The sequence below is a fragment of the Tinamus guttatus genome, unplaced genomic scaffold, assembly GCF_059628265.1.
Source record: "Tinamus guttatus ecotype Peru unplaced genomic scaffold, ASM5962826v1 Tinamus_guttatus_pri_ptg000610l, whole genome shotgun sequence".
NCBI lineage: Eukaryota > Metazoa > Chordata > Aves > Tinamiformes > Tinamidae > Tinamus > Tinamus guttatus.
This window is the reverse complement of record NW_028289144.1, coordinates 249701-258629: the sequence shown is the minus strand read 5'-3', so window position 1 is coordinate 258629 and position 8929 is coordinate 249701. Positions and strand designations below refer to the sequence as shown.

The window sequence follows — 8929 nt, the reverse complement described above, 5'->3', positions numbered from 1 at the left end:
GGAGGATTCCCGAGTTTGCCCGGATGCTGCATTCGCCGGAGCCACTTGGCACCATGCGCGTTCACGAGCGGATCCAATGGACGAGTAATCGGGATCACAGGACACTGGGTGCGCTCGTATCCTCCCTCCCGCAGGGCGCCAGGGAGATGCGCACGCGTCCGTGCGCTGGAGGCTCTGACGGAAGCACGGCCCCGGATTGCACCAGGCTCCGTTGTGTTCACGGACTCTCTGTTGGACAAAAAGCTGGGAGACTCGTGCTGCCTGTTGGAAAACTGCTGCTTTGGATGTCTGTGTGGTGGAGGGTTTGCTGTGAGGGGCATGGAGACAAGAAGTGGGTGTCACCCAGCAGGATAAGCCTAGTCCCAATGCTGCCGGGTGCAGATGTTCTGACAGCGTCTTCAGTTCCGCACCGACCCCCTTCTCTTCCCTGAGGGAAGAGGAATCCTTTAGAGCCGCGGGAGCGAGTTGGGGTGTGCATGTAGGCCTTCCTCCAGAGAGGCTGGCAATGGTCTCTCCATTCCCATCCTTCCCTCTTCAATCCATCCCCAGGATTCCTTGTGGAGGAGTGTGGAAGGGGAATGCTGCTCTAGGGGCTCTATCCCCTCTCATCTGTCCTCTACTCGGGCCTGGTTAATCGGGTCCCGGAAGGACAGGGCTGAGAGGAAGCTCTTCCCCTCTGTGCGCTGTGGTGAATGCGGCGGGGTTCTCCGTGGTGTCTTACCCAGCAAGGGGGACCGAGTGTAGCCCCCCGCGCCTGCCGGTGCCCGAGCCCAGGGGCTGCGCTGCTCTCGAGGACAGGCTGCCCTTAGAGCTAATCCTTTATTTACCAGACTGGTCCATCAAAAATCTAAGGAAACTCCCTGTTCAATAGCTACTTGCCAGCTCATTCGTGTCCCGAGGAGCGTTGCTCCAGGATCGCCCCGTTGGCAGGCTGGGAAAGAGCCCGTAAACCGGCACGTCTTGTGGTAGTGGTGAGGGACCAAGGCGCTGTGGAGACCGGGATCTGTACGGAGTCCCTCGCCCTGGGGCTGCGAGCAGGAGGCTTCCAACAATGTGAAAAATGTTGTTCGTCTTTTCCTCCGGAAGCGCAGAGCAGCCACCGGGAGGAAAGAGGCCAGGGGGAGCTGCATCCCGAAACGCCGCTCTCGGGCTCTGCACAGGAACAACCGCAGTTCTGGGGAGGAGGCCAGGACTGGCTGAATTCTGCGGTCCCCCTGCCCGGCTACACCACAATCATGGTGTGGGCTTCTGCCTCAGCTGAAACTGAGCGTCTCTCATCGTTTAAGAGCAGGGACTGAAACTTTATCCCTTCCCTTATTCCAGGCTGTCTGAATATGCTTGGCCTTGGTGCAGGAAGCAAAGGGTGTCGGTGGATGAGCGTTGCAGGGTGGAGCTGTGCTTGGTCCCCAACGCAGTGGGAAGCCCAGGCCATTTTATTTCATTTTGATTTTTTGCAGTATGTTCATCCCCAATGTTACCCCTTGGCAGGCGTCCTGGCTTTTCGAGACAATCCTTGCACGGGTGGTTTTGTAATGCTGAGCACTTTGCAACGAGGCTGCCGGATCCACGAGCTCTCGGCCTCACGTTGGTCCGGTGCAAGGATGTGCAAAGGGACTAGGACAGCTCTGCCAGTGTGAGGGGACCTTCCTAGGAGCTTCCTTCACGGAGCTCCTCTCTGAAATGACAACTGCCCTTTCCAGGCCCGCACACGCGGTTATCTCTGTGCTAAGGAACTGCCAAAGCTCCGCGTCCCGTAGAGGCTGAACAGCAGAGCTGGACGCTTGTTCTTTGTCCGTCGCTCGGCCTTTGGCTCCTTACTGCCCCGATGGAGCAGGGTGACAGCTCCAGCGAGCCTGGGGCCAGCTCCTACCTGCTGCAGCTGCCCTGGGCAGCCCAGGGCAGAACGGGAGGAGGGAAGGGCTGGGGAAGAGCCCCCAGGAAGCGGCATCAAGCCTGGCCGGCGCTTGGGCTGCGCGTGGCTCCTGCCCTCGGTCGGCAGCGCTGCCCCTGCTCCTCCGCTCGCCCCGGGAGCCGCCGCCAGCCCCGCTGTGCGGGGATACCCCATCCCGCGCGCGGGGTCGGGCCCGGGCCTGGCTCCCTGCTCAGGCCGGGGGCTCTACGCTTGGGCTGGTGACAGCGGAGCAGCCGTGGGGCCCGGGGGACAGGGCCGGAGGGGTCCGGCCACCACGCGGGGGGCTCGGGCGCCCTCGCCCGGCCCCTGCGCACGGCCAGAGCTTCTTGTCATCCTCCTCGTCCACCTCCTCCTCCTCCCGGGCAGCTCCCCCTTCCCGCGAGGCAAGGGCAAGGGCGGGGGGTGGCAGGAGTGGCCCTGTCCCCTCTGTGTCACCCGCGCGCCCTGTAACGAGTGTCCAGGGCCGGGAGGCACCTGCTGCCCGCAGGGCTGGGGTCGTGGTTCTCGCTTTTTTTTTTTTTTTTCCCTTCTTTTTTTTTGGGGGGGGGGGGGAGGGGGAAATGTCGTGAAAAGTTTTGCCCTTTTTTTTTTTCCCCTTTTTTTTATTCCTGTGGGGAGCCCGTTTTTCCAGAGAACTGTAACTCGATGCTCTGTGTCCTCGCGCCGTGATAAAGCTGTGTGCTACCCGCGCCGGAGCCCGAGCCTGCCTCGTGCCTTCAGCGCGCTCCCGCCGCCGCTGCCCCGGGCTCGGCGCCAAGCGGGGCTGCGACCTGGAACCGGGACCGGGAACCGCGATCGCGACCGGGGCCGCGCGGGGCCCCGCGCCCTCTCCCCCGCCCCCTGCGGGCCCTGGGGCCCTCGTGCCGGGGCTGCCTGCGCGGCCGCCTGCACCGCCCGCCCGTTTGCGCCTGCGCAGGGCAGGCGGCGCCGGGGCAGCCCGTGACGCGCCGGGCGGCGGTGGAGGCCCCCAGCGGTGCCCATGGGCTCGCGGTCGCGCAGCCCCGCGCGGCGGCACCGGGAGCGGAGCCGGGACCGGGGTCAGGACCGGAGCCGGGACCGGTACCGGGATCGAGACCGAGACCGGAGTCGGGAACGGGAGCGGGATCGAGACCGGAGCCGGGAGCGGGATCGAGACCGGAGCCGGGAGCGGGGCCGCTCGCGCTCCGCGTCCGGCAGCGATGAGAGGCGGCGGCGCCGGGAGCCGAGCACCGGGTGAGTGTGGGGGGAGGGAACGGGAACCGGGTCGCGGTTTGGCCCAGGCTGCCGGGGCGGGGGGTGGAGGCCCCGCTGCGAACGGTCCTTTCCCGGCTTCGGCGGCCCCAGAGCTCAAGCGGTTCCTGGTGCGAACGGGGCTCCCGGGCCAGCGTCCCGCACGGGGCAGCTCCTGACGCCGCCCCGGACCCGCGGCAGCTCCTGCCGCTTCCAAACCGGCCGCTGGGCTAGACCTACCGATCCTGGCCGAGCAAGCGGCGCCTTCACCGGGAGCCGCCCTGGCGCGCCCGGCCAGGACCCACTCCTGTCTGGCTCCGAACCCGGGCGTTACTTTTAATCCCCTCCCCCCAGCTCTGACTCGGGAGATGAGAGGCAAAAATGGAAGAAGAAGAAGAGTAAAAGCCGGGAGCGGCACCGTAACGGCCGGAGGAAGCATCGCTCGCGCTCCCGGGGCCGCTCTTCCAGCTCGAGCTCGGAGATGGAGTGCAGCAGGAGGAGAGCGCGCAGGCAGAGGGGTGGCTCCGCTTCCTCCGTGTCCTCGGTCACGTCCCCGTCCCCGCCGCGGTCGCAGGGCAGGGAGGAGCCGCCGCAGCTGAGCCTGCAGGAGCGCCTGAGGCTGAAGGAGGAGAAGAAGAAACAGGCTGCGCTCCTGAAAGCCTTGGAAACGCCCGAGGAGAAGCGCGCCCGGCGCCTGGCCAAGAAAGAAGCCAAGGAGAGGAAGAAGCGGGAGAAGATGGGGTGGGGAGAGGAGTACATGGGCTACACCAACACCGACAACCCCTTCGGGGACAACAACCTGCTGGGCACCTTCATCTGGAGCAAGGTGAGCCCTCCCCCACACACTGTCCTCCTGGGGGACACTGTCACTGCGCGGTCCTGGGCAGGGACATTTCGCAAGCGGGAGCACTGGAAAGGCTAAAAGCAGTGACACAGGGGTAAAGGTGTCACCTGGGGCGGTTGGTTCTGCTTGTTCAATACGTTTTGTTCCTCTGACTTTTTTTAAAGAGTTATGTCGCAGGTGAGGGCAGAGGGTTCCGAAGCCACGGGTCGCCAAGGGGCGATCAGTGGGTTACCCCGCGTCAGGTGCACGGCGAGATTCGGTTCTGCTTGGGATTGGTTCTGTCGAGAGGCCGTGGGAGCAGCACTGGAGCGAGGGAGCTCCGAGCTTCCCACCGCAGCGGGGACGGTGGCTGTGGTGGCGTTTGCCACCCTGTGCGAGGCCGCAGAGGCTGCTCTGTTTCATGGTTTCTCTTGACCGTTCGGTTTCAGGCGCTGGAGAAGAAGGGGATCAGCCACCTGGATGAGAAGGACCTGAAGGAAAGGAACAAGCGAATCCAGGAGGACAATCGCCTGGAGCTGCAGAAGGTGGGGATGGACACTGTGCTCCCTCCCATGGACAGCCCGATTTTCCCGGTCCAACACATGGGAGTCACCTCCTCCTTCTCAGAGGGGTTGCTTGCAGGCTGTAGGATGGGCATGGGGGTGCCACACTTGTGGCCTCCGCAGGGAAGCTCTTTTCTTGGGGCTGAATCCAGCTAGGGAGGTGCTGAGGGAGGGCATGTGCCAGGCCACGAGTGGCCTGAGGGCAAGGGCTGAGGCTCTTTGTCATGCCTGTCCCCTGCAACGAGTGCCCAGCCCCCACCTAGCCCCACTCTGGGGAGCCTGGGGCCAATTCCAGGGGCTGAAGCAGCTTGACAAGGATGTTCAAGGCCACCTTCTGGGGCATGTGTCCTTCGTGGGTGTCACAGCCTCTGCGGCCTCACGCTTTGTGCTGTCCTGAGCAGGTGAAGCAGCTGCGGCTCGAGCGGGAGCGAGAGAAGGCCATGCGGGAGCAGGAGCTGGAGATGCTGCAGCGGGAGAAAGAGGCAGAGCACTTCAAAACGTGGGAAGAGCAGGAGGACAACTTCCACCTGCAGCAGGCCAAGCTGCGGTAGGCGCCGGCTCGCGGGCGTGCTGGGCAGCCGAGCACCGCGGGCACCACTCACCCTCCCTCTCCTCTCACCCAGCTCCAAGATCCGGATTCGGGATGGGAGGGCCAAACCCATTGACCTTCTGGCCAAGTACATCAGCGCAGAGGACGACGACCTGGCCGTGGAGATGCACGAGCCCTACACCTTCCTGAACGGCCTGACCGTGTCCGACATGGAGGACCTGGTGGAGGATATCCAGGTGCCAGGCGGCTGTGCCCAGACTCTCTGCCTCATCCTTGTCTCTCTCTGCACTCCCTCGCCCTTGGTGGAGCTCGGCCTATGTTCCACATGCCTGATGTCCTGTTTCCCTGCCTGCAGGTTTACATGGAGCTGGAGCAAGGCAAAAATGTGGATTTCTGGAGGGACATGACCATCATCACAGAGGATGAGATAGCCAAGCTCCGCAAACTGGAGGCCTCGGGGAAAGGAGGAGCTGGTGAGCGGGAGGCTAGAGCCCACAGCACCGAGGGGATGCGGGAGGCTGTGGGAGGAGTGGTTAAAACAGGGCACAGGGTTTGTCCTCTGCTTTCAGCCTGGGATAGGTTCCCTGATTGCTCCTGGAGGAAGTGTTGGATAGAGGATGTGGATCTGGGAGCTGTTTTCTGCTGGGGTCCAACCTCGCGCTGTTCAGTGCGAGCCAGGACCCGCTGGGTGAGCGTAGGCTGACCAGCTGTCCATGCCCTTGTGCGCAGGGGAGCGTCGCGACGGCGTCAATGCCTCCGTCAGCTCGGACGTGCAGTCTGTGTTCAAGGGCAAGACGTACAACCAGCTGCAAGTGCTCTACCAAGGCATCGAGAGCAAGATCCGCGCGGGGGGCCCCAATCTCGATATCGGCTACTGGGAGAGCCTGCTGCAGCAGCTGAAGGCCTATATGGCCCGGGCCAGGTGAGAGCAAGGGCTCGTCCCTCAGCCAGGGGCCTGGCCGGGAGCGGTGCCGACCTGCCAGGAGCAGCATGGGGTGACAGTCCTAGAGTTGCTGATGGAGGTTTTTCTAAGCTGGCGGTTTACTCCAGGAGAAAAGCCTGGCTGGACACTCCGTTCCTCCTCGAAGGGTTATGTTTGCAGCGAGGTCTCTGTAGGGGAGGGTTACTGAGCCCAGTCACCCTACAAAACCCAACCAGCTTCTCTCTGCTGCAGAGGCTGACACGGTGCTGGGCACTGTCTGGGCACAGAGCGCTCTGGCCAGGCCTGACCCGGCAGCTCTTCTCCCCACAGGCTGCGGGAGCGGCACCAGGACGTGCTGCGCCAGAAGCTCTACAAGCTGAAGCAGGAGCAGGGCGTGGAGAGTGAGCCGCTCTTCCCCATCATCAAGAGGGAGCCGTCTTCCCCCAGCGACAGGTACCCAGCCCCTGCCAGGGGCAGCACGGCCAGCCCTGTGGACACCGGGTGTCTCCTGGCCTTAGATCCTCCCAGACCAGGAGGGCAAATGCAGCCTGGTGCTCCCATCCCCCCTGAGACAAACCTCACGGGGGCAGAGAACTGCAGGTACCATCTCCGTCCTAGGTATCTCTTCGCTCTTGCCCCCAGGCTGGAGCCAGAGGAGACCCTGGCAGTGCAGCCAGGACCATCCTCGGAGGCGGAGGCCGAGCCCGAGGCAGAGGCCAAGGGGGACGCAGAGGGGGAGGCCGTGCTCATGGAGGAGGACCTGATCCAGCAGAGCCTGGACGATTACGACGCGGGCAAGTACAGCCCCCGGCTGATGGGCACCAGCGAGCTGCCCTTCGATGCCCACGTGCTGGAGGCCGAGGAGGATCTGCAGCGGCTGCTGCTGCTGCGCCAGCAGCTCCAGGTCACGGGTGAGTCGTGCAGCCGGGCTCTGCTCCTGCTCCGGGGTTGTGGGGCTGGAGTGGGGAGCTCTACGAGAGCCAGCTCTGCAGTGCCCGTCCACAGCGAGCCGAGCACAGGGGTCCCCAGGTGGCCAAGGGGGCCGTGGCCTGGCCTGGGAGCACGGAAGGCGCCTCAGGCTGCTACTTCCTTCGCCACTTCCTTGCCGAAGCGGGGACTTCCCCGTTCCCAGCACTACCACAAAGCCCTTCCAGAGGGCTGTGCACAAGTAGGAGGTGTTTTGGCCGAGTGCCCCAGCGTAACTCACTGCAGTGCCCACCACGAGGGCACGAGCGTGTCCCCCATCTCCCTGCCCCTGCCCAGTGCCCGCTGGTGCCCTCCGAGAGCCGCATCCCCGGTGGCCGGTCCCGGCCGGCGCTGCAGGAGCGGCCCTCGCTTCTCCTCCCTGCAGGCGATGCCACTGAGAGTACCGACGACATCTTCTTCCGCAAGGCCAAGGAGGGCATGGGCGCAGACGAGGCGCAGTTCAGCGTGGAAATGCCCCTCACGGGCAAGGCCTATCTGTGGGCTGACAAGTACCGGCCCCGCAAGCCCCGTTTCTTCAACCGCGTGCACACAGGCTTCGAGTGGAACAAGTACAACCAGACCCACTATGACTTTGACAACCCCCCGCCCAAGATTGTGCAGGGCTACAAGTTCAACATCTTCTACCCTGACCTCATCGACAAGCGCTCAACGCCTGAGTACTTCTTGGAGGCCTGCCAGGACAACAAGGACTTCGCCATCCTGCGCTTCCATGCCGGGCCACCCTACGAGGACATTGCCTTCAAGATCGTCAACCGGGAGTGGGAGTATTCCCACCGGCACGGCTTCCGCTGCCAGTTTGCCAATGGGATTTTCCAGCTCTGGTTTCACTTCAAGCGTTATCGCTACCGGAGATGAGGGGCTGCTGCTGCGCTTCCCTCTGGACCGCTGCCGTAGAGGGGAGAAGGGGGGGCCTGTTCCCTGTTCAGACGTCCCCAGGACCTCCCCTGGCCCGGGCCCTGTGCACAGGCTCCCGCTGAGGCTTTTCCCTCTTCTCCTTCCTTTTATTCTAAGGGACCCTGGGACTTGGGCACAAATAAACAAGGGTTATTTAAGCCATGGTGGGCACTGCAGCAGCCCCTTGGGGCAGTCCTAGACAGGGTTGGCAACAGTTACTCCCTATTTTTGTCCCTCCTCCTCTGGGCTCTGTGAGGGGTGAGGGTGGCCTCCTTGTCACCCCTGCAGGCGCTGTCACCCTTTCCCGCTGCTGTCACCTGCCCTCCCAGTGTTCCCACCAGCCGTGCCAGACCCTTCCCTGCGGGATGTTCCCCAGCTGGAGCTGCGCGCTGGCCTAGGCCCTGCATGCTCCCTCGGGAGCTCATTTCTGGCAGGTCCATGCTGGGATCTGGCTGCCTCCGGCTGGGAGCACAGCCCTGGCCCTGACCCTGGCTGCGGGATGAAAGGGAGCGTGGCCGGCAGGGCGTCAGCCTCGTTGGCAAGCCACAAGCGGGCGTCAGATGGGACTAGGACGTCACTTCACAGAGCAAAATCCCTTCCCCTTGGCCGGCAGCATCGCCCCGGGGGCCCGAGCGGCTTTTGCTCCTGGGTGTGTGGGGCCGGGCTGAGCTGGGAGACTCCCTGACGCTGGGAGCAGGAGCTCAGGGTCTCGGTGAGGACAGGGCCGGGCTCCAGCGCGCAGGGAGAAGCCGGTAATGGCTCCGAGCGGAGCCCCCATGAAGCCTTGTCTGAGGGTGCAGCCACGAGGGAGTTTCCTCCTCACCAGCCTCGCTGGATCTGTCAGGATTCGGCCCCGCTGCTGCCCACGAGGGGAATCGCGCACAGGGGCATCCCCATCCACACGGCCCCGGGCGCTCGGCCTGGCTGCAGGTGCCAGCGCTGGGACACAGCGAGCGGCGAGACCCCCACCAGGGCCCCCACGTGTCCCCGTCTCCATCCTGCCGGACATCCCCAGGCTGGAGTGGAGGCTGTGACAGGCCGTATCCCGCAGCCTCCCCTTCCTGCGCGT

The 8929-nt window shown here is 64.2% G+C and overlaps 1 protein-coding gene across 1 annotated transcript; it reads left to right on the top strand.

The window, feature by feature from the left end:
- Positions 1 to 2891: 2891 nt before the first annotated feature.
- CACTIN (cactin, spliceosome C complex subunit) lies at positions 2892 to 7845 on the top strand. The gene is made up of 10 exons (XM_088535052.1): positions 2892 to 3124; positions 3476 to 3947; positions 4394 to 4489; positions 4909 to 5054; positions 5131 to 5293; positions 5413 to 5530; positions 5787 to 5979; positions 6310 to 6432; positions 6598 to 6890; positions 7331 to 7845. The coding sequence occupies exons 1-10, from the start codon at positions 2892 to 2894 to the stop codon at positions 7819 to 7821; spliced, it is 2328 nt and encodes a 775-aa protein (XP_088391178.1). The 3' UTR covers positions 7822 to 7845.
- Positions 7846 to 8929: the final 1084 nt, after the last annotated feature.

Coding starts and splice junctions, on each gene's coding strand:
- CACTIN (XM_088535052.1), top strand. CDS start 2,892: ATGGGCTCGCGGTCGCGCAGCCCCGCGCGGCGGCACCGGGAGCGGAGC. Junction 3,948..4,393: donor GCACCTTCATCTGGAGCAAG/GTGAGCCCTCCC, acceptor GTTCGGTTTCAG/GCGCTGGAGAAGAAGGGGAT. Junction 5,055..5,130: donor CTGCAGCAGGCCAAGCTGCG/GTAGGCGCCGGC, acceptor CCTCTCACCCAG/CTCCAAGATCCGGATTCGGG.